The sequence below is a fragment of the Pseudophryne corroboree genome, chromosome 9, assembly GCF_028390025.1.
Source record: "Pseudophryne corroboree isolate aPseCor3 chromosome 9, aPseCor3.hap2, whole genome shotgun sequence".
NCBI classification, from domain to species: domain Eukaryota; kingdom Metazoa; phylum Chordata; class Amphibia; order Anura; family Myobatrachidae; genus Pseudophryne; species Pseudophryne corroboree.
The window spans coordinates 295,293,491-295,318,137 of record NC_086452.1 but is presented as its reverse complement, the minus strand read 5'-3'; the positions used below and the strand labels follow the sequence as shown (position 1 = coordinate 295,318,137).

The 24,647-nt window shown below is 44.0% G+C and overlaps 1 protein-coding gene and 1 pseudogene across 1 annotated transcript in view; one reads left to right on the top strand and one right to left on the bottom strand.

The window, feature by feature from the left end:
• The window catches only part of CHADL (chondroadherin like), a 312,946-nt gene that overhangs the window by 70,639 nt on the left and 217,660 nt on the right, over positions 1-24,647 (top strand). The window contains exon 2 of the mRNA XM_063940381.1: positions 7,259-7,419. Coding sequence (XP_063796451.1) covers positions 7,273-7,419 — 147 coding nt within the window. The 5' untranslated portion in view covers positions 7,259-7,272. The remainder of the gene's footprint in view (positions 1-7,258; positions 7,420-24,647) is intronic.
• LOC134964116 (5S ribosomal RNA) lies at positions 14,071-14,189 on the bottom strand (annotated as a pseudogene).

Below are 24,647 nucleotides of genomic sequence, written 5' to 3'. Positions count from 1 at the left end.
GGAGGAGGGGCAATGGTCAGTAAATTGTGGTGGTGTATAGGTGGGATGAGGTTGGTTCTGCTTTGGCAGTGGAGAGGCCCCAAAATGAAGGGGGCAGTGACATGAGTAACCTGATCCCTAATTTTGCCCATGATCACCGCAGTACAAGTTGTGTGATTTTTCAGTGACACACACTGACAACCTTCAGTGTGTGGTTAAATGATCAATGACAGAGATGCTTATGGTGGGGCTTGACAGCAGGCAGACGGAGCTGACCATCCTCGGGTAGGGGGCAAGCACCTACTAGGGAGTAGACATTAGCAGGTGTGCAGGTCGTAGGTGACATACATAGACTGTTTGGCAGAGAGGAGTGAGGCAAAAACAAAGCCACATGGATAAGAGGGACAGGTTAAAGGAGACACAGAGAGGATAGGAGTGGGATGAGGATGATACAGGGTGGATAGGTGCTGGTGATGATTGGCTGCTAATAATCCAGAACATTGTAGTTGCTCCTCATGGTCTGAATATAATCCTGCTGCTGCAGTCTGAACTGTTTAACTAACCTCAGGCAGCCCAGCCTAATTGAAAGCATAAAAGAGAGGAGCCAGGCTGTCTGCTGTGCTGTGACTCTTGGTGAATTCATTAATTTGCTTTCTTATAATTATATTGTGTTTCACATCTGTGGTTTTTATAAGGACCCTGTGTTCTTAAAGCTCACTATTCCATGTATTTAATTATGTATGGTGAATAATGTCAACAAACTGGATTGTTTTAATCATTATTAACAAGATAAATTGCTGATTTACTGTATGTTGTTGCATTGGTGATCTACAATAGCACAATGAGTAAGAAAATGGGGTAAGTATTTTAACGTTTAGGGGCTGGTTCTGAGTTGGACACGGCGATTGCAGCTTTTTGGAGCAGCTGCAACTTTGCATTTTCATTTGTCAGTAACGGCCTAAGGGGGATTTCCTATTAGCAGTAGTAATTTACCTCCCGATGCTGGCGTGCTGGTCTCCTGATGCCAGCACTTATTGGTGGTTATGCTTTGCATGCCTCAAGCACACAAAGCATACTCCTCGATAAGCAGCCCTTCAGAGCCGCAATAATACATGGGTCAATGAACTTATCCTGGATCCCATGTGTTATCGTCTGCAAATGGGAATTTTTCAGCCGGAAGAAATGGGTTTTAATAGGGTTGCCTGATACATGCCAGCTAAAAAGTTAATGGGGCAAATAGGATACTCCCAAAATGTATGTTAGAAGTCCATGCAACTCTGTAGACCCTTTCTGATTATTTTTTATTTTAAATTAGTCTCCCATACTAGCCATGCCCACTTTTGCATAATTCAGGGGGACGGCATAGTGTAGACGTGCTCCAGGCGCCTTGACTCCATGCTACTCCTCTGATCAGAAATTAATCCAATAGGTATCTGTAGCAGAAATGTATTTTAAATTGCACCATGGAATTAACACTTTTTCTCTTACGTCCTAGAGGATGCTGGGGTCCATTTTAGTACCATGGGGTATAGACGGTTCCGCAGGAGCCTTCGTCACTTTAAGACTTTTTAACAGTGTGAACTGGCTCCTCCCTCTATGCCCCTCCTCCAGACCTCAGTTTAGAAAATGTGCCCGGGAGACTGGATGCACACCAGTGGAGCTCTACAGAGTTCTGTTGGAAAAGACTTTGTTAGGTTTTTTATTTTTACAGGGAAGCTGCTGGCAACAGCTTCCCTGCTTCGTGGGACTTGGGGGGGGGGGGGGGGGGGGGGGGGGGGAGTAGGAACCAACTTCTCAGTTAGTTTAATGGCTCTGCTTCCACTGACAGGACACCATTAGCTCCTGAAGGGTACTGAACACAGCCCTTGCCTGGCTGCTGCTCACTCCCACAGCACTGCCGCCACCCCCCAACAGAGCCAGAAGTCAGAAAGCTGGTGAGTATTAACCGGAGACCTGCAGAGAGGGGCCCTCCGGTCATCATGGCGGCATAAAGGTACCAGCGCAGCACGGGACGCTCCTCAGCAACATGTCTCTCAGCACAGGGTGCAGGGCGCGGGGGGGCGCTCTGAGGGGCATGATAAATCCTTACTCTCACTGGCAAAATGTACATACATGTGAACCGCTGATGTACACTACTCCTGCCAGTATAAATATTACTGTGGCTGAACCGCGCCATTACAGGGGGCGGGGCTTCACCTCAGAATTGCTTGTAACACTCATTTGGCGCCATTTTCTCCTCACAGAGACGCCGGAGCGCTGATCCTGCAGGCTGCTTCTCCTCACACACCGCTGATACAACTACCAGGGTGTTATAGAAGGGGAGGGGAGCACATAATTTATTGAAGTCTGCGGGCTTCATATTGGATATAAAGCGCTGTTTTGGTATATATGTATATTCATTGTATGTAATACATATAAGGCGCGTGGTGTGGACTGGCAATTCCCTCTGGGTCCCTTTGACAGACATTAGTGTAGATCTGTCCCTATTAGCTCCCGTGTGTGTGAGTGGTGTGACTATACACGCGTGTACCATGTCTAGAGAAAGTAGTTCCCCAGAGGAACCCATTTTGGAGGCACAAGAGTGTTCTGAGCCTGTGTGGGTGAGAAAGCTACAGAGTAATATGACTAAACTAGCAAGGAAATTATCTGAGTCTGAAGAACAGACAAAGCATTGGAGACATTCTGTGGAAGATGCTTTATTTGCTGATTCCTCCACATCATCCACTCGGGACACCTCCAGTTCCCAGAAAAGGTCCCTGGCCCAAATTATGCAAAGGGACACTGAAACAGATTCCGACACTGACGTCGACACTGGGGATTTGAGGGGGGTAGACCCCAAACTGGCTAAGAGCATTCAATGTATGATAGTCGCTATAAAAGAGGTGTTGGAATTTCCTGACACAACACCTCCACCTGAGGAAAAAGATTATTTTAAATTAAATAAAAAACAGGTGGTGACTTTTCCTCCATCTAAGGACTTAAATACATACTTTGAGGAATCCTGGGCTAACCCGGAAAATAAATTTGCTATCCCTAAAAGGTTGCGGGTAGCGTACCCTTTCCCTGAAGAGGATAGGCGTAAGTGGGAGTCACCCCCAATGATAGACACCTCAGTCTCTAGGTTGTCAAAGAAAATAATTTTACCTACCCCAGGGTCAGCTTCATTAAAAGAACCTGCTGGCCACAAATTTAGAGATGACTTTAAAGTCCATCTATGTTGCTACAGGTACATTACTCAGGCCCACAATTGCTTCTGCGTGGGTAGATAACGCAGTCGAAAAGTGGGCAGATAACTTGATTGTTAATATTGGCACGGTCGATAAAGATGACATGCTGCAAATTCTAGGTCATATCAAAGACTGCAGGTTACTTGGTTGAGGTTATGAAGGACGTAGGCTCACGGGCCTCTGCTATGGCGATTTCAGCTATAGCAGAGGCCCGCCAATGGAATGCTGACGCAGAATCCCCAAAAAATATTGAGGCGCTCCCTTACAATGGTGAGGCCCTCTTTGGAGAGAAACTAGATGCCATGATATCAACTACTACATCTGGCAAGTCAGCATTTCTGCCGTCGGCAGCTGCACCGGCTAAAAAAGTATATCATTCTCATACTATGCAGTCCTTTCGGCCCAACAAGTACAAAAAGGCTAAAACTACCCCTTTTTTCACAGGAAAAGGGAGAGGAGAAGGTAGAGGAAAAGGTAGAAAACCTACAACACCCTCAGGCTCCCAGGAGCAGAAGTCAGCAACTACTTCTGCAAAAGCCACAGCATGACGCTGGGGCTCCTCTGTGGGAGTGCGATCGGGTGGGGGCACGTCTACTATTTTTTAGCCAGGTCTGGCTTTGCTCAGACCTGGATCATAAGATTTTACAGATAATATCCCAAGGTTACAAGTTGGAATTTGAAGACCTTCCCCCATGCCGATTTTTCAAATCAGCCTTGCCAGTTGCTGCTCAAGACAGCACAAATGTCCTGAACGCAATACACAAATTATGTCAAGACAAAGTAATTGCCTTGGTTCCTGCCGAACAAAGGAACCAAGGCTTTTATTCAAGTCTGTTTGTGGTACCGAAGCCGGATGGCTCGGTCAGACCGATTTTAAACCTAAAATCTCTGAATCTTTATTTGAAAAGATTCAAATTCAAGATGGAATCCTTGAGAGCGGTGATTTCCAGCTTAGAAGAAAAGGAATTTCTGGTGTCAGTGGACATCAAGGATGCTTACTTGCATGTCCCCATTTACCCGCCACATCAAGCATACCTGAGGTTTGCGGTTCAGGATTGCCACTACCAATTCCAGACATTACCGTTCGGGCTCTCCAAGGCTCTGAGAATATTCACTAAGGTGATGGCGGAGATGATGGTTCTCCTTCGCAAACAAGGAGTCAACATAATTCCATACTTGGACGATCTCCTCATAAAAGCGAGATTCAGGGACAAGCTACTCCAGAACATAGCATTATACCTGAAGGTGCTTCAACAGCACGGTTGGATCATCAACTTTCCAAGATCCCAGTTGGAACTGACAATGAGATTATCATTTTTGGGAATGATACTGGACACTGAGGTACAGAGAGTATTTCTACCGGTGGAAAAGGCTCAGGAGATCCAGAGCATGGTCAAACAACTTTTGAGACCAAGAACAGTATCAATTCATCAGTGCATTCGCCTGTTGGGGAAAATGGTAGCGGCTTACATCTCGCTACAATATGGCCGATTCCATGCCAGGGTCTTCCAGTGGGACCTACGGGACAAGTGGTCAGGGTCGCATCTCCACATGCATCAAAGGATAATCTTGTCAGCGAAAGCCAGAATTTCGCTCCTGTGGTGGCTTCAAATTTCTCACCTCCTGGAGGGACGCAGGTTTGGGATTCAGGCCTGGATCCTGGTGACCACGGATGCAAGTCTCCGAGGATGGGGAGCAGTCACGCAAGGCGAAAGCTTCCAAGGAATATGGTCAAGTCAAGAAACTCGCCTTCACATAAACATTCTGGAATTGAGAGCTGTGTACAACAGTCTTCATCAAGCGGCACACCTTCTTCAAGGTCGTCCCATACAGATCCAGTCAGACAATGTAATGGCAGTGGCTTACATAAACCGTCAAGGCAGAACAAAAAGCAGAGCGGCAATGGCAGAGGTGACAAAGATACTCCTCTGGGCAGAAAGACATGCAAAAGCTCTGTCGGCAATTTTCATTCCGGGAGTGGACAACTGGGAAGCAGACTTCCTCAGCAGACACGATCTCCATCCAGGAGAATGGGGCCTCCACCCAGAAGTCTTTGCAGAGGTAGCAAGTCGTTGGGGCGTTCCTCAAGTGGATATGATGGCATCACGCCTCAACAAGAAGTTTCAGAAATATTGTTCCAGGTTGAGAGACCCACAAGCAATAGCAGTAGATGCACTGGTGACCCAGTGGGTGTTTCAGTCGGTATATCTGTTCCCTCCACTTCCACTTATTCTAAAGGTTCTCAAGATCATCAGAAGAACAAGAGTTCGAGCAATCTTCATTGCTCCAGACTGGCCAAGGAGGGCCTGGTATCCACATCTTCAAGAGTTATTACTGATAGATCCTCGGCCTCTTCCACTTTGCGAGGACCTGCTTCAGCAGGGGCCGTTAGTTTATCAGGACTTACCGTGCCTGCGTTTGACGGCATGGCCGTTGAGCGCCAGATCCTAGCCCGTAGGGGTATTCCCAATGAAGTCATTCCCACAATTATTCTGGCCAGGAAAGGGGTAACGTCCAAACATTACCATTGTATTTGGAGAAAATATGTATCTTGGTGTGAATCCAAGAAGTCTTCTGTGGTGGAGTTTCAATTAGGATGTCTTCTCCTATTTCTACAGGCGGGTGTGGATGCTGGATTGAGATTCGGATCTATCAAGGTTCAGATTTCGGCCTTGTGAGTTTTCTTTCAAAAACAATTGGCTTCTCTTCCTGAGGTCCAGGCGTTCGTAAAGGGGGTTCTGCTCATCCAACCTCCCTTTGTGCCTCCTGCGGCGCCATGGGATCTTAATGTGGTGTTGCAGTTCCTTAAATCGGACTGGTTTGAGCCTCTACAAGACGTAGAGTTGAAGTTTCTCACTTGGAAAGTGGTCATACTGTTGGCCTTGGCCTCAGGCAGACGGGTGTCTGAGTTAGGAGCTCTATCACACAAGAGTCCTTACTTAATATTTCATGAAGATAGGGCTGAACTGAGAACACGTCAGCACTTTCTTCCGAAGGTTGTGTTTTCTTTTCATATCAACCAACCAGTGGTGGTGCCAGTGGCTTCTGATACCTCAGCCTTCTCAAAATCCTTGGATGTCGTCAGAGCGTTGAGGATTTATGTTGCAGGAACGGCTAGGATAAGGAAAACAGAATCTTTGTTTGTCCTCTATGACCCCAACAAGATTGGGGGTCCTGCTTCTAAGCAGACTATTGCACGCTGGATCAGGGGTACCATTCAGCACGCTCATTCCACGGCAGGATTGCCGTTACCGAATTCAGTAAAAGCCCACTCTACAAGGAAAGTGGATTCGTCCTTGTCGGCTGCCCGGGGTGTCTCGGCTTTACAAATCTGCCGAGCTGCTACTTGGTCAGGTGCAAACACGTTTGCTAAGTTTTATAAGTTTGACACCTTGGCTGCTGACAACCTAAAATTTGGTCAGTCAGTTCTGCAGGAACATTAGCACTTTCCCGCCCGTACTGGGAGCTTTGGTACAGCCCCATGGTACTAAAATGGACCCCAGCATCCTCTAGGACGTAAGAGAAAATAGGATTTTAATTACCTGCCGGTAAATCCATTTCTCGTAGTCCGTAGAGGATGCTGGGCGCCCGCCCAGTGCTCATTTTTCCTGCTGATTACGTTTATGTGTTCAGATGTTAACAGCTGTTGCTGTTGCGTTATACATGCCGGTTGGCATGACTTATGTTAAAGACCATGTTAGTCGACATGTTGTTTGTGTATGGTGTGAGCTGGTGTGAATCTCGCCACAAGTTTAATAATAATTCCTCTCTCGATAATGTCCGTCTCCTCGGGCACAGTTCCTATACTGAGGTCTGGAGGAGGGGCATAGAGGGAGGAGCCAGTTCACACTGTTAAAAAGTCTTAAAGTGCTGAAGGCTCCTGCGGAACCATCTATACCCCATGGTACTAAAATGGACCCCAGCATCCTCTACGGACTACGAGAAAAGGATTTACCAGCAGGTAATTAAAATCCTATTTTTTTAATTTAAATAATCTCACATTTACTTATCCCTGACAGTTGTGTCTCATAATACGTCTGTTTTCTTCCTAGGTTCTATTAAGATTATGTTTCTCCACTGTCTGCTTGTCCTGTCCTATGCAATTCCCACCCTTTCTGATCGCTGCCCTCAAGTGTGTATCTGTGACAATATCAGGACTTTTGTGACATGTGCCAAAAAAAACTTGACCAACATTCCTCCCACCATCCCACAGGTCAGTAAAAATATTGCACATAGCGGGTTGTTTGTGTTCAAATAAAATCTACATTACTACATTTTGTCACCTATAAATATCCAAATAATGTATACCCTTCAACACTGCTGAGCTGAAAATCATTACAAATAAGGGAAGGGGGCGTGGTCATGGGTAAATGGGGCATGTTTAAGTGACACTTCCATAGGCTTCAATAGGAATGGGAGATGCTGAAAACCGGAACATAGCCCCTTTTGGCCGGGTAAGACCATAAAAAAAGGGTACTGTACCGGCCAAAAAGGTACAGTTGGAGGGTATGATAATGTATGTTTGCTGCTTTTACAAAATACACCCTTGATGGACTTTAGCAGAGTACTGGGTCAGAAACTACAGCAGAGCCGATTGGGATGGAAAATCCCAAATTTCCGGAAGCAGCCATAAAGGGGGCAGGTCTGTTAAGTGGGTGGTGTTATGACACAGCTCGCACCTCGTGTCACACAGTGTTAAAAGACACTCAGTTTACTTCCGGTGGGCGGAGCATCGCAACGGCCGCCTTTTATTCATAGCTCCATCTCTCCTCTACTGAATCTCGTTTCATCCTGCCTTACCTCTGCCTTGATAAGGCAATATCAAATGCCATCCTTGAGAGGAAGACTTCCTGTCCTAATGGGCTAATTATTGAGGGGAATTATTGAGGAAGACTTGCCTGTCCTAATGGGCTATTTATTGAGCACTATGTACACCGGAGGTTGGCTCATACTGATTGAGTCCTATCTTCACACAGAGTGGAACCGCCACTAAGACTCAGCGGCCTAATTCTTGCCAAAATACCTCCACCCTCCCTCTCCAGATCCTGTGATAGTCACCTGACTCACCTGGGATGACCGTGATTTGGCTCTGGTGAACTGTGAAGATCTGCCTGGTGCAGAGCAGGGACTGCCGGAGAGACTGCTGGAGCGTGGCTGCTCAGGATAGACTCTCCACGTGGTTTCCACGAACAGCTGAACATGACAGGCCTGCAGTGTGCCCTTGTCCCGGAGCATCAGAGAGCCCAAGTTTTATTCCATGGTTGCGCGGTGGAGAGGCGAGAGTGGGGACCAGTAAGTGTGGGGGCTAGCATGGCAGAAGGTTCCTAAGGGAGGTGCAGCCCAAGACTTGGACCCTAACTGTGGTTTCTCAGTGGTGTGGCAGGATGCTTTGGCAGTATAGACGAATGATCTGGCTCCAGATTGGTGGTAAGAGAGAGACCGAACATTCCAGTCTGACCCGGTGCTGAGTAAGGGACAACTGGGGGATGTGGTGGGAGATGCCGGAGACCGCGCATCCCTAACCGGCTGTGGTGTACAGCTGGATTTGGCAATATGCCGATTGATAGCAGGTTGTGTCTAGGTGTCAACTGTATGAGTTATTCCCCCATTGATATATACAGAGGCATTGCTTGTTGTGCTTGTCTCCCTGTGCTGTGGATGTGCAGCGAGGGGAGCCAGAAGTAATATTGGTACAGGGACCCCCCCTCCTTAGAAACAGTGGGATAATATTGTGAACTCAAGTGGCTCAGGGGAAACAGCCTGGGAGAAGGACAGAGGCAAGGGCCAAGTGACTATATAGAGCCATGTAGTATCTATGAAGATAGTTTATGTGCATTAGCTAGATGAGTTAGTGTACCTTTAAGAATCTTGCAGTACAGACGAACATGTGATCAGGAAGTAGAAGGGAGAGAGAAGGAGAAGTATTTGATGTCTATCTGTAACCATGCAAATATTACTTACCAATAAGAAATAAAATACATAATCTGCATACTGCATGATTCATTAAAATAAAGAGATGTATATCAAGATATAACAACTGGCGACGAGGATAGGAAAACTGAGTGATCAATGGTAAGATGAATTTGATAATCTTTAATTTTTCCAATCCCATAAAAAAGATGATCATACCCCAGTAGTAAAACATCCACATTACTCCGTAGTGGTTTTAGGTCATAGGACAGGAGTGAGATTGGGAGGGTATGTAAGACAGGAGCAGAATCATGAGTTCCAAACACTTCATAAACATTGTCAAGAACTTACTGTGTATGATGATTCAATAATTTTCAGAGGCGACAAAATTGTTATTCCAGCTGTTTTGAGAAAGAGGGAAATTGATATTGCCAATGCCAGTCATTTAGGAATCGTAAAGACCAAACAACTTTTAATTGAAAGGTATGGTTTCCCTCCATGGAGCAACTTGTTGAATTGGAAATCGGTTACTGTATGACATGCACCCTTCTTTCTACGCAAACTAACAGTGAATCATTGCGGATGACTGATCTACCTGACAATGTCTGGGAAAATGTCGATGTTGATATCTATGGTCCATTATACAATGTTAAATACGTACTAGTGGCTGTGGATGAATATTCAAGGTATCCTGTTCTTGAAATAATATCTTCAGCATCTGCCACATATGTCTTACCAGTGTTGGATAGAATATTTACTACTTATGTAATTCCAGGAACTTTAAAGACTGGGAATGGTCCGTCATTTCACGGTAAGACAATACATTTTTGGAATTCCCTGCCTGAGGGAGTTGTAATGGCGGACTCAGTCAACACCTTTAGGAATGGGTTAGATAAATTCCTAATGGATAAGGATATACAGGGTTATGGTATATAGTCACGCACTATAGTTACTATAAAAAGAGGGATAAAACGCAACGACTGACATCAGCATCAAACAGAATTTTAGACCAAAATAATCCTGCATAGGAGACCACAAATAGGTTGAACTCGATGGACAAATTGTCTTTTTTCAACCTTAGATACTATGTGACTATTTCAAGGTGATGATTTCATCAAATTCATGAAACATTTTGGAATTCAACATCAAAAAAATCACTCCCCTGTGGCCACAGGCTAATGGTTTTGTTGAACGTTTCATGTGTAATCTGGGAAAGCAAATAAAGATTTGTAAAGTATCCCGAATTCCAATTCAACAATCTCTAAATCAATTTCTCAGACAATTTCACTCAGTGCCTCATTCCACAACCAAAGTCCCTCCTCAGACTTTAATGTTTCGAAAAAAAGAAATCAGATCCACTCTTCCAGAAATCCATTTGACTCCTTCATCTAGAGATCATCAGGTTAGAAAGAAGGACACTGACAATAAACAAAAGGCTAAACAATATGCAGATCAGAAAAGGAGAGCTATTGTTTCGGACTTACAAGAAGGAGATCATGTTCTGGTGAAATAAAAAGTAGTACGTAAGGACATGACTGCTTTTTACCCAAGTCCACTGACTGTAGTGAAAAAGAAAGGAACAATGATTGTTGCAGGAAATGACCATCACACTGTGACAAGGAATGTGTCCCATTTCAAGAAGATATTCCCATCCTTATCTTCTGATGCACCAAGTCAAGATGATGTTAACACAACACCTATAACATCCTCAGCACCAAGTGATTCTATCATGTCTGTTCCTTTGAGTGAAGGATCATATTCTCAGACGAAAAGAGGCTAAGTCATTAAACCTCCTACAAGGCTTATTGAACAGATATGACTTTCAGTTTATGATTCATAATTTGTTGTCCAAAAGGCTTTTCCAGTTTAATGTGTATTGTATATTGTGAGTTAATGTTCATGCTCAAATTCAGTCAGCATATTGTTATATGTTTAATTGGTTAAATGTAAAATCAATCTTATGTGTTTCAAATAAATATAATTAATTTACATATATGTAGGGGGAGGGGTGTAGTATGGTATGCCGGCGGACAGCATACCGGCACTGGGATCCAGACTGCCGGCATACCGACAGCTGGGTGATCGCAAATGAGCCCCTTGCGGGTTTGCTGCACTCGCCATGCTGCGGGCACGGTGGCGCGCTACACACGCCACACTATTTATTCTTCCTCCAGGGGGAGAATAGTTGTCGGTATGCCGGGTGTCGGGATTCCGGCGCTGGTATACTGAATACCACCCAGGGGAGATGAAGTATCTATGAAGATAGTTTATGTGCATTAGCTAGATGAGTTAGTCTACTGTACCTTTAAGAATCTTGCAGTACAGATGAACATGTGATCAGGAAGTAGAAGGGAGAGAGGAGAAGGAGAGCAGCCATGTGGATTTGATGTCTATCTGTAACCATGCAAGTATTACTTACCAATAAGAAATAAAATACATAATCTTCATACTGCATGATTCATTGAAATATAAGTTATGGTAAGAACTTACCGTTTGTTAACGGTATTTCTCCTATGTCCACAGGTTTCCACAGGATAACAATGGGATATGATTGAGCGACTGCGAATTGGCACCAAACGATCACAAGCTTTCAGTCCTCCCAGGATGCAACGGGCTCGTCCATATATCCCCGCCCACTGGCTCAGGCAAATCAGTTGTATTTCCAAGCATTTAGGCAGTAGCATTATGTAGTACCCTATTCAGGCGAGAAAAACACACATGCACACCCTTCCATGCAAGAGGGAAGAGTTTAGTGAGTATAAAGATTCTCAAATCATGTGCGTCAGGGTGGGATCCCTGTGGAAACCTGTGGACATAGGAGAAATACCGTTATCAACAGTAAGTTCTTACCATAATGTATATTTCTCCAGCAGGGTCCACAGGTTATCCACAGGATAAGAATGGAATTTTCCCAAAGCAATCTTTAGTGGTGGGGACGCTCCTGATTAGATAGGAGAACCTTACACCCGAATTCAGCATCATGAGAGGCAAAAGTATCCAAGGCATAATGTCTATTGAATGTGTTATTGGAAGACCATGTGGCTGCCTTACATATCTGTTCTGCTGAAGCACCATGTTGTGCTGCCCATGAAGGACCTACCTTACGTGTAGAGTGAGCAGAGATATTAGCCGGAACAGGAAGATCAGCTTGAGAATATGCTTCTGAAATAGTCATTCGAAGCCATCTTGCTAGCGTCTATTTAGTAGCAGGCCATCCCCTCTTGTGAAAACCGTAGAGGATGAAGAGAGAATCTGTCTTTCTGATGGCACTGGTATGATCCACGTAGATCCCTAATGCCCGGACTACGTTCAGCGACACATCTCCCGCAGAAAATCCTGATTCCTGAAAAACTGGGACCACAATTTCTTAATTAAGATGGAATCTAGACCCCACCTTAAGAAGATACCCAGACCTAGTTCTGAGAACTACTTTATCTGGATAACATCAGACAAGGAGATTAACATGACAGTGCTCCTAAATCTGACACTCTTCTAGCTGATGCCATAGTCAGCAGAAAGAGAACTTTAGCCGTCAACCATTTAAAATCCACTTTATTTAGTGGTTCAAACAGAGCAACTTGAAGGGCTTTGAGGACTAGACTTAAGACCCCAGGCACTGTTGTAGGAACAAAAAGGAAGTTGAATGCACAGCATTCCCTGGAAAAAGTGTGCACATCCTGCAATTTAGTACAAAAATATGGAGTGGTCCACAAGCGCTACAATGTATCAAAATACTCCTTTATGTATTTCCTTAATGTTCAGGTAGAGACTTCTTCCACCAGGTTCGCACCTTTGGACTAACCTCCTCTTAAGGGGGACGTGCCTCAAAAGGTATCTTTTACACCACCTCTGAATTCACATGGGATCACTCTCTCCCTTCTGGTAAACGCTCATCTTAATAAGGAGCCCTATGTGTCTTGAAAGGTTTCTTTATTCTGATCTTCTCATAACACTTTATATTCATACAGCAAGGGATTATCCACCCCCTTCAATGTGACGCTCACCTTATAGTAGGGCCCTATGTTCCTTGAAAGGTTTCTTTCTAACGTATCCTTCCTTGGACCCCTCTTAAGTACAGGTACCGTCCTTCCTCAGAACCAAGGATCTTCAGATACTTATAAGGTGAGTGGTATAAAGTCCATCAAAAAATGGTGTGAAGTAAAAGCGAATTTTTATTTTACATTAAACTCCTTAACCATATGGTACCACATAAAAAACAAATAAAACAACTAAAATTTAGTTGAATTAGTGAGTGGTGATCCTAGGGAAGTGGTACAAAGCAGCTACAGTGCGCAAGTTATACCACTCTTGTTTTTTGTTGCGACATCCTGCAATTTGTCAATTTTCTTTCGGAACCATACAGTCAATGCTGACACTTGCCTTCTCAAGGAAGCCACATTAAATCTATTCATGCCTGAAGGAATGCTAGAACCCTGGAAACTCTGAAAGATTTCAGGTCCATACCTCTTCCATTGCACCAATGAATATAGGCTTGCTATATTTGGTGATAGATACGAGCCAAGGAAGTTTTCTTTGCTCTGTCTGTGAGAATCCTCTGGACTTCAGGATATAAATTTCAAGAGCCACACCGTCAAGACAGTCGATCCAGATATCTGTGATAACAAGGACCCTGCCTTAGTAGATCTGGGCGTAGAGGAAACAGAAATGGCATTCGACATTTTCTGTGGATCTTTGCTGTATTTTCCTCACTATCCTGGGTAGCAAGATGATTTGAGAAAACACATAGTGAAATTAAATTTCCATTTAAAAAGACGTCCAAAAAGATCACTCCCTGATCCTTTGTTCCTGACCCGATTATGGGTTCCTTGTTGTTCAGATGGGACTCCATGATATATATCTCTGGCCAACCCCACTTGTCTACCTGAGTCTGAAACGACTTTAGGGTGCAAAGCCCATTCGCTTACCTGAATGGCGTGTCGACTGAGAAAATCTGTACCTACAGCACCTGGTATTCCCAGGTGGTCTCCCATCCAAGAACGAACCAGGCCCAACACTGCTTAGCTTCCAACATCAAATGAGATTGGACATGTCCAGTGTAACACAGCTGTAGATCTCTTCAGCTTAGGACTCCCGGAACAAACACTGCAGACAAGGCTGGAAGATGGAGTTCTGCACACTTTAGTATGTGACTTACCTCCTTCCTTGCTTGAAGGTTGAGGTACACTACTGCCATTTCCTTGTCCTTGCGGATCTGGACCGGTTTTCCTTTAGGAGTGTCCCGTGCCTGAATCAGGACCCAGTATATGGCCCGAAGTGCTAATAGGTTTATTAGCAGGCAACTTTCTTCTGTGGTCCATAGTCCCCGGAATTCTATTCTTCCGGACAATGGCCACCACAGCCCTGAAGATTGGCATTTTGTTGTCAGGACCTCCCAACCTGGGGGTATATTTACAAAGATTCGTGTTTTGGCCGTTTTGAAGGGTGTTTGAACTCGAATGGTATCGGGTGCATTTTACTGCAACTTTTTAAATCCTGATACGATCATTCACTAAGCTGCCGAGTTTTGCACAATAGTTTTTTCCGATGTCGATGTGATTCGTAATATCAGGCAGTGTTTTACGGGAGTGATGAGTAAAACACTGCCTGACAAAACACAAGGAATCCCGTCCGGATCTGTGAGATCCGTGCAGGGCTTCATTGTGTACCTTAAAAAGTTGATTAAAGTCTTAAAAATTCAGAAAAAAATTGCGTTGGGTCCCCCCTCCTAAGCACAACCAGCCTCGGGCTCTTTGAGCCGGTCCTGGTTGAAAAAATATGGGGGGGAAAATGACAGGGGTTCCCCCATATTTAATCAACCAGCACCGGGCTCTGCGCCTGGTCCTGGTTCCAAAAATACGGGGGACAAAAAGCGTAGGGGTCCCCCATATTTTTGAAACCAGCACCGGTCTCCACTAGCCAGGTACATAATGCCACAGCCGGGGGACACTTTTATACTGGTCCCTGCGGCCCTGGCATTACATACCCAACTAGTCACCCTGGCCGGGGTACCCTGGAGGAGTGGGAACCCCTTAAATCCAGGGGTCCCCCCCTCCAGCCACCCAAGGGCCAGGGGTGAAGCCCGAGGCTGTCCCCCCTATCCAAGGGCGGCGGATGGGGGGCTGATAGCCTTGTGAAAAAATGTGAATATTGTTTTTAGTAGCAGTACTACAAGTCCTAGCAAGCCTCCCCCCGCAAGCTGGTACTTGGAGAACCACAAGTACCAGCATGCGGTGGAAAACCGGGCCCGCTGGTACCTGTAGTACTACTACTAAAAAAATACCCCCCAAAAAACAGGACACACACACCGTGACAGTATAAGTTTATTACATACATTACAACACGTATTGTCCTTACTGTGAAAAAAACCTTTTCGCCTCAATGTGCGTAAACTTCTCTCCTCTATCCTAAGCGAGTGACCACGTGTTCTCTGTGCTGATCTTATAGAAAACAGGTCCCTCCCAAGCTCTGTGCATTGACCCCTTATATATTTGTAGATGTTGATCATGTCCCCTCTTAGTCTCCTCTTTTCCAATGTAAACATGCCTAGCCTTGCAAGCCTTTCCTCGTATTCCAGCATCTCCATGCCCTTGATTAGTTTGGTCGCCCACCTCTGAACCTTTTCTAGCTCCAGGATATCCTTTTTTTGTAATATGGTGCCCAAAATTGCACACAGTATTCAAGATGAGGCCTCACTAGTGATTTATATAATGGGAGTATAATACTCTTGTCCCTTGCATCAATTCCCCGTTGCATGCATGCTAATATTATTAGCCTTCTTTGCTGTACTCCTAATTTGGGTACTGCTGCTTAATTTGTTATCTATGTGAACCCCTAAGTCTTTTTCCAGTACAGAATCCCCTAATATTACCCCGTTTAGTATGAGGGGTGTTATTTTTGGTCATGCCCCCACAGTGCATTACCTTACACTTGTCTGTGTTGAATCTCATTCTCCATTTTGCTGCCCATGCTTTCAGTTTAGTTTAGTTGTTCTGAAGAGACTCAGCATCCCCCTCCATATTTACAACCTTACACAATTTGGTATCATCTGCGAAAATTGACACCATGCTCTCTAGACCTACTGTTAGGTCGTTGATGAAAATGTTGAAGAAAAGTGGTCCAAGTACAGACCCTTGTGGCACACCACTTAGTACTTTGGTCCAATTTGAAAATGATCCATTGACCACAACGCGCTGATCCCTATTATCTAACCAATTACTGACCCAAATGCATATTGTGCTCCCTAGCCCTATTTCTTGTAGCTTGTAGATAAGACGCATGTGTGGTACAATGTCGAAAGCTTTGGCAAAGTCTAAAAAGATTATATCCACCTCCTTACCCTGATCCAGGTTCGCACTTACTGTTTCATAAAAGCTAAGTAAGTTGGTCTGACATGATCTGTCCTTCACAAATCCATGTTGGTTCCTTTTAATGACCTTATTTGCTTCAAGGAACTTTTGAATACTGTCCCTTAGAATACCTTCCAATACTTTCCCCACTAAGTGGAACCGATGCCTTACCTTCTCCCCGTGCTCCGGACACAGCCTGGTAACGTCTGCTGAACCTGCTAGTATATCTGACACAGACGCCCGTCGAGACAGCACTTGTACCGTAGGTAAGCGTTGTTGCGACACGGCGGAGAGTTGTTGGAGCGACTCTTTCCAATATGCGTGTAAGACGCTGTTAGGAAAGATCACTCAGAAAACATAGCAAGACTATAAAAATAAATTAATAAAGCTTAGGGCTGCCAAACAACAGCAGCCCTGTGACCATGGTCGGGCTCCTGCAGCACCAAACAAAAAACTGATTTGCCTAAGCCAGTGGGCGGGGATATATGGACGAGCCCATTGCATCCTGGGAGGACTGAAATCTTGTGATCATTTGGTGCCAATCCGCTGTCGCTCCATCATATCCCATTGTTATCCTGTGGATAACCTGTAGACCCTGCCAGAGAAATAAAGAGATGTACATCAAGATATAACAAGTCACAGCAAAGTATTTGCATAAGTTATTCCTGCTTCTTTCTGCAGAAACCATACACTAGGGGGTGATTACAGGACAATAGTTTATAAGTTCCCTTTGATTCATAACCCTCCAAGACTTAAGGGGGAAAGCCTATACGCAGCATAACAGAGCTGGGGACTCTCAAAGTCCATGCTTGCGGGGACCTGTAGTTGGGCATTACATGTTGCTCATTTGGGTGTCAGGTCATCTCCAACTGAATCATATTCACCTGGAAGAAGAGGGGTTGCATTTATTTGAGTTGTTAAGTCTGTTTAGTACAGTCAGTGTCCTAACATTGTACAATTTGCTGTTATTAACAAACAGACTGTAAGGTACCGCATTCAACAAATAATATCTCACACACAATACTTTCTGGCATATCATTGCTCTTCAATGTAAATTTGTTTAACATTTTCCTTTCCACTTGCCATATCTCTGAAGGTTAACACTGCCACCTAGTGGAATCAAACCACAATCAAGTTTGATATTAGTTCAGCCTAGCTCAGAAACTTGACAACTTGGGGAATAATTCAGACCTGATCGCTAGGGTGCGTTTTTTGCATCCCTGCGATGAGATAGTCGCTGCCTACAGGGGAAGGGTATATGGTGTGTGCAGGTGTGCGATCGCATTTGTAGCATACTTGCCTACCTGACCCTCTCAATGAGGGACAAAATGACCTGTTCCTGGACTTTCCTGGTAATGTATGATTGCCATCACCTGTGGTGAGCTAGTTAATTGATAAGAAAGGTGTTTCACCACAGGTGATGGCAATCATACATTACCAGGAAAGTCCAGGAGCAGAGCATTTTCTCCCTCATGGAGGCAAGTATGATTTGTAGCAGAGCTGCACAAACATCAGTTTCTGCAGTCTCTGCTCAGCCCAGGACTTACTCTTCCTTTGCGATGTAATCCTGGTGATCGGGGCCAGAGCTGACGTCAGACTCCCTGACCCCGCCTGCGTTTTTCCGGACACTCCTGTAAAATGGTCAGTTGCCACCCACAAACGGCCTCTTCCTGTCAATCACCTTGTGATCACCCGTGTGATCGGTTTTTTTCGCACCATCCTGTCGCTAGGCACCGATGCCCGGTGCAGTCATCTGATGCGCTGGCGCATTGCGGTGCATACGCATGTGCAGTCCAGATCTGACCACACGCTCTGCGAAAACGCAAGCAGCAATCAGGTCTGAATTAACCGCTTGGTTCGTACACATTATAAGATCCTATTAAAGTTGAGAGTACAAACGTTTTAAACTTGAAACTTGTGTTGTCCTCCAGGTTTTAACATCTAGCCTTATTTGATAATAGCAGTGCAAGCAGTAATATTTGACTACTCACAGGTAGTTAGGGATACAACAAGTACTGCCGTAGGTCATTAGAGTGTGTATACTCTCTTTGCAATATTGAATTTTACAAGGTAATTGGTAGCTCTTACACTACAATAAATGTATACTCACAATTTTGTTGCTCAGTATTCTGAACATAAGGCATTGTGAACCTCCATAGTCCATAGTAGGGTATATACCCAATTTGTGAACTACATTAGTCATCCATAGCATGGAAAAATTCTTGAACAAATCCCAAACATTAAACATGAAAAATAAAAACAGAAACAATGCTAAACACGCTTCCAACAACCCTATTCCAAATTCCACTAACTCGAATTCTGGTGCCTCCTCCCCTCTAATACTCCTCCAGAGAGTCCACCTTCAGGCACCATGGGTGAATCTTCCAGGGACTTGAATCCAGCACAAACATCACAGATAGAACGTAAATTGGACACCGTAGAGCATACTTGCCTACCTGACCCTCTCCATGAGGGAGAAAATGCTCTGTTCCTGGACTTTCCTGGTAATGTATGATTGCCATCACCTGTGGTGAGCTAGTTAATTGATAAGAAAGGTGTTTCACCACAGGTGATGGCAATCACACATTACCAGGAAAGTCCAGGAACAGAGCATTTTCTCCCTCATGGAGAGGGTCAGGTAGGCAAGTATGCCGTAGAGGCATCTATTAATACTATCCTAGCTCACCTCGAGACAAACACTAAACGTTTGGTTGAGGTGGAGCAACATACAAGTGGTAATGATGATGACATAACTCAAAAAATTTGCCAACACATAAAGCCAACTTAATAACAAGTTGGAAGCTAAATTAGAAGATTTATAAAATAGAACAATGGGGGTCATTCCGAGTTGTTCGCTCGCTAGCAGATTTTAGCAGCATTGCACACGCTAGGCCGCCGCCCTCTGGGAGTGTATCTTAGCTTAGCAGAATAGCGAACGAAAGATTTGCAGAATTGCGAATAGAAAATTCTTAGCAGTTTCTGAGTAGCTCCAGACCTACTCACAGATTGCGATCAGCTCAGGCCGTTTCATTCCTGGTTTGACGTCACAAACACGCCCTGCGTTCGGCCAGCCACTCCCCCATTTCTCCAGACACTCCCGCGTTTTTTCCTGGCACGCCTGTGTTTTTCCGCACACTCCCAGAAAACGTCCAGTTTCCGCCCAGAAACACCCACTTCCTGTCAATCACACTCCGATCACTTCAACAATGGAAATTCTTCGTTCGGACGTGAGTAAATCTAAGTTTTGAGCTAAAAAACTTAGCGCATGCGTACTGCGTACCAAGCGCATGCGCATTTTTGCCTTAATCGCTCCATTTCGAAAAACGGCAACGAGCGAACAACTCAGAATGACCCCCAATACGTAGTAATTTGAGATTCATAGGCATCCCTGAGTCGGTAAAAGGAACGGAATTGCTGGATCTCCTAAGCACTGACATAAATATATTGAATGTTCCCCCTATGTCAGGCACAGTAATGATTGAAATAGCTCATCGCATAGGGCTTGAGAGGGAAGCCCGAGTTGCACGACCTTGCGCTGTCATAGCTAAATTCTTGAACTACAGATGGAGCCCTGCTCATCTATCCCTTTAATAGGATTAATTGAGCCAGTGCTGTCGGACTTAATCCCCTGCTGTAATGACTTAATCCCCTTCTGTATTGTTCTCTCTGTATTGTTTGCAACTGAGAACAATAGATGAAAGGCTTATGCTAATCAACCTTGGTGCACCTAGGCGCAACAGAGAAGGCTAGATGAGCGAGGCTCCATCTGTATAGAGACAAAGAAAATGTTCTGATGGCATACCGCAAACACCGTACCCTTTAGGTGCGTAACTTCCAAGTCCAGATCTTTCAAGATTTTTCCAGTTCGGTTACTCAAAAATGTAGGGAATTCACTCCTATATGTAGGCATCTATTCGAAAATAACATAAAATTTGCTCTTTTATACCCGGCGAAACTAAGGGTGACAACTGATGGCAAAATATATATGTTTGATGACCCTAGCCAGGCCAGAACCCACTTCAAAATACCATAATCCACTTCAAGTACCAATCTACCCCCTAATGGATAAAGGTTTACGATATATTATTTACAATTGATAGTGATGCCACGCTATACGTTTTGACAGTTAGTGCGGTAGTGATTAAATCACCCTCATGACGTTGGGTGACTTGACAAAGACAACTGTACATTTGTTATCGTTGACTTGGTTAAACTTTCTCTTCTTTATCTCTACTTTCTTTTCTCTCTCTAAACCGGAAGGTGGTCTTGTGTCACAACTTTTATGTGCTCTGCTGGCTGGGACAGAGCAGAGGATTTATATTCTCAAATTGTACTGTGCATTCTCCATTTTAAGAGTGGTATAGGATGATGCACTCACAGACACCTATTTTAAAGACTCCACAAATTACTTCACATTCGTTTATATTTATGTCATGGAATATGGCAAGCCTAAATTCAACCATTAAAAGACGTAAAGTTCTCAACCATTTAAAAAGTTTTCACCTGGACATCATATTCTTGCAAGAAACTCACTGGTTAAAAACCAATAATTCAACCTTAAAAAGCCCTTGGCTGGGGGATTGCGTGTCCGCCTAGTATTGCAAAAAAAAGCTAGGGGTGGCAGTCTTATTTAATAAAATTCTTGACTATGAAATAACTAAAACTGTAGCTGACTCAGAAGGCAGGTATCTCATGCTGAATGTCACAATCCATGGTGAACACTTTACGTTACTTAATCTTTATGCGCCCAAAGCGTCAAATTTTACATTTTACCAAGCAATCTCTAACATGTTGATGCAACATACCACACCCAATTTAATCATTGGAGGTGATATAAATTCATTACTTGATGTCCACTTGGATCATTCTAAAGCTCCGGAGACCTCCTCTGCTCACCATAGAGAGGGAATATCCTTCTTATGTACGCAACATGCTCTGCTCAATGCTTGGAGACTACAGAATGGCTTCAGCAGGGAATATACCTTTCATCCGCAAATTCAAGATGTCTTTACGAGGCTAGATTACATTTTAGTGGAGGAATCCTTTTTTTACATGTATACAGTAACTCATACCTTTATTGACAACATTATAATCTCAGCCCACACCCCTATTGTCTGTAACATGGAAAGAAGGGATCCTTTACACAGAACTAAATTAAAGCGGTTTCCAATGTATCTTACACAAAATGAAGATTTCCAAAAATATCTTTGAGACAAGTGGCAGGCGTATGTAGATGATAATATACAACATTGGGAAAACATAGTTTTATTTTGGGAAGCTACAAAAGCCCTCATGAGAGGGCACATCATATCATATATGGCCAAGTGTAATAATGACCGGAAGGAAAAATTACATTCCCTAACCAGTAGATTACATCATTACCACCAACTGTATTTGAATGCTGTCACAGACAGGAGAAAAGCTGGAAGCCTTCCTTTTGCAGGAGGCAAAAATCAAAATCGACTATATGAAAAACCAATACTTTTGTTGGGGTGGGAAGTCGGGTGACTTTTAGCCTTTTTGGCTAAACAACAAACTAAAAAATGCTGCATTACCAAATTACAAGATCGTAATTCTGCCTCGACCCTTACTTCTCATCCTGACATTTTAAAGTCAATGGAATCATACTTTACTGACTTATATAAATCTAGCGCACCAAATCAAACAGATATTGCTGATTTTTTGTAGAATGTGGGTTTTCCCAAAATAACAGTAAAACAAAGGGAATGTCTTAATGATTGTTAAGTTCGTTTAACTTACAGGAAGAAAAAGCAATACCTTAAATACACAAATGTTCTGGCGGCTGCGACCGCTAAGCGTGTGTGTGAAACCCCTATGAAATGCGTACATGTTGCATAAGCACGCCGTCAAGCTGTAAGCACAAAGTAGCTACACGTGTGGCGGAATACACTTTATAACCCCTAACAGGAAAGGAATGCAACACCAATTGTATATGTAATGTTGTGGTCCAACGCAGCAACAAATATTTACTTAAAAGGGGGTACAACAGAAATACAAGAGAAGCTACAACCAATGATACATACGTTTGTTCACCTGCGCCACCCGGTTCCGGTCCTCAGTCAATCTGGAAAGATGACCTTCAGAGAATGTGTCTGAGACCGGCCAGGAGGCTTGGCTTTTATACAATAGTCCAAAGCATGAAACAAAGGAAACTGTAATCTCTTCATCCATAGGTCAAAGGGCTGGTCATTTACAGTACAGGAGGGGTCATAGGTTGGTTTGAATAGGCAGGCGATGCCTGGTCCAGGTGCACTTGCAGATGTCCTCCACTGGGTTCCCGCCGAATATCAAGAGTACAGTAATTACAGTGTAATATTAATATTGTACTCCTGCACATATCTATGCGCAAGAGCGTGCTACTTTCTGCAAACTGCCATCGGAATATTGCCCTTGAAATACTGTACAGCTGGATACCAAACACCACCTCCTAACCTAATTCTGTCCCCTCATATCCTGTAAAGTTGAATCCCTCTGTTGTTATACTTCCAAAGTAAATGTGACTTGCTGGTGTGGTGCGTGTAGGCTATGTGTAAATTATGTACTGTGTCGATTAAATATCAGATATGTCTTTGTGGCTTTTTCCATGCGAATGCGTATGCTACTGTATTTACTCATACCACACGTTAATACGCAGGACTTCGTGAGCCAATATACGCAACGTGCGGGTATACGCATGCACGGCAGAACAAGCACACGCACGGAGGCCACTCTGTGTGGTGTTTGCACGTGATGCTTGTGATTCTAATAGTTTTGACTTCGACAGTCCACCCTTTGGCAGTAAACAATAACTGCCACACATAACTAATATAACTGAAAATATTACATATATTATTATTATTATTTTATTACCAGTTATTTATATAGCGCACACATATTCCGCAGCGCTTTACAGAGAATTGGCCATTCACATCAGTCCCTGCCCCAGTGGAGCTTACAATCTATATTCCCTATCACATGTACACAAAGACACATTCATGCTAGGGTTAATTTTGTTGGGAGCCAATTAACCTACCAGTATATTTTTGGATTGTGGGAGGAAACCGGAGCACCCGGAGGAAACCCACGCAAGTACGGGGAGAATATACAAATTCCACACAGTTAGGGCCATGGTGGGAATTGAACCCATGACCTCAGTGCTGTGAGGCAGTAATGCTAACCATTACACCATCCGTACTGCCTATACATTATATACAAAGTTCGAGTGACCGGAGGAGATTTGTAGGTGGGAAATGTATAGCCTAGTGAGATAGGAAAAAGCATGTATGTATGAATTAATATCTGAGGGGCATGTGTCATCGTCCCGTATATGTTCTAAGTAAGCTTCGAGGTACTGCAAAGTATACATTAAATCCTTCTCATCCGGTATTAATGGTCTGTACATGGGCAAACAAACACTACCGAGTTCTTTCTAGGCACAGGCCATTAGCCCTCACCTTTCCAGCTTCTTATACCAACAAATGGGGAGCACATTTATCTGATGATACATGTGGGGGAGACGTATGTGTATGCTATTATGTGTGGATAACATTTATCGACTATGTGTGCCATTAACTGAAGATTGCAGAGATGAGGGTAAGACATATAAAAATACATTTACATAAATTTTGGGTATGTTGAAGTCTTTTCCGGTTGGATGTCTCTGGGTAGAGGGGAAAACAGAAAAATGGTGAAAGAAACAGGCCATAAAATTCATTTACAATCCTTATCACAACACTGTTTCTACGGATGGGTCATAAATCAAATCTGCCGCTGTTACAACGTCCTCGCTCCTTAGACTCATCAAATTTGTCCTATGTTTGCGCCGCGTCAAAATTCAAACACATCTGAATATCAGACCAATAATTATGACGACACGCAGGATACAGAGGAGAAACTTTCCCACACTCGCAATTACATTTTGCGCCCACTCTCCTAACCCAGAAAACCATTTGAGTGGGTTCAACCATGAGGCCCAGCTGGTCAATTCATTACCCACTGGCTTACCGTGTCCATCTGTCCAAAGTCCTGAGGACTCCTGACCATATCCCTTCGCCTTCCAGACTGCCTTCTCCTGTAGGGAACACAAATTTTGCATTTCAATTAACTGTTGCATGCTTACTATGTTAAATGTCATCAGTTGTGTGATGCTAGTTTGTCTGATGGTGCTTGCTGCTGATTTTGCAGC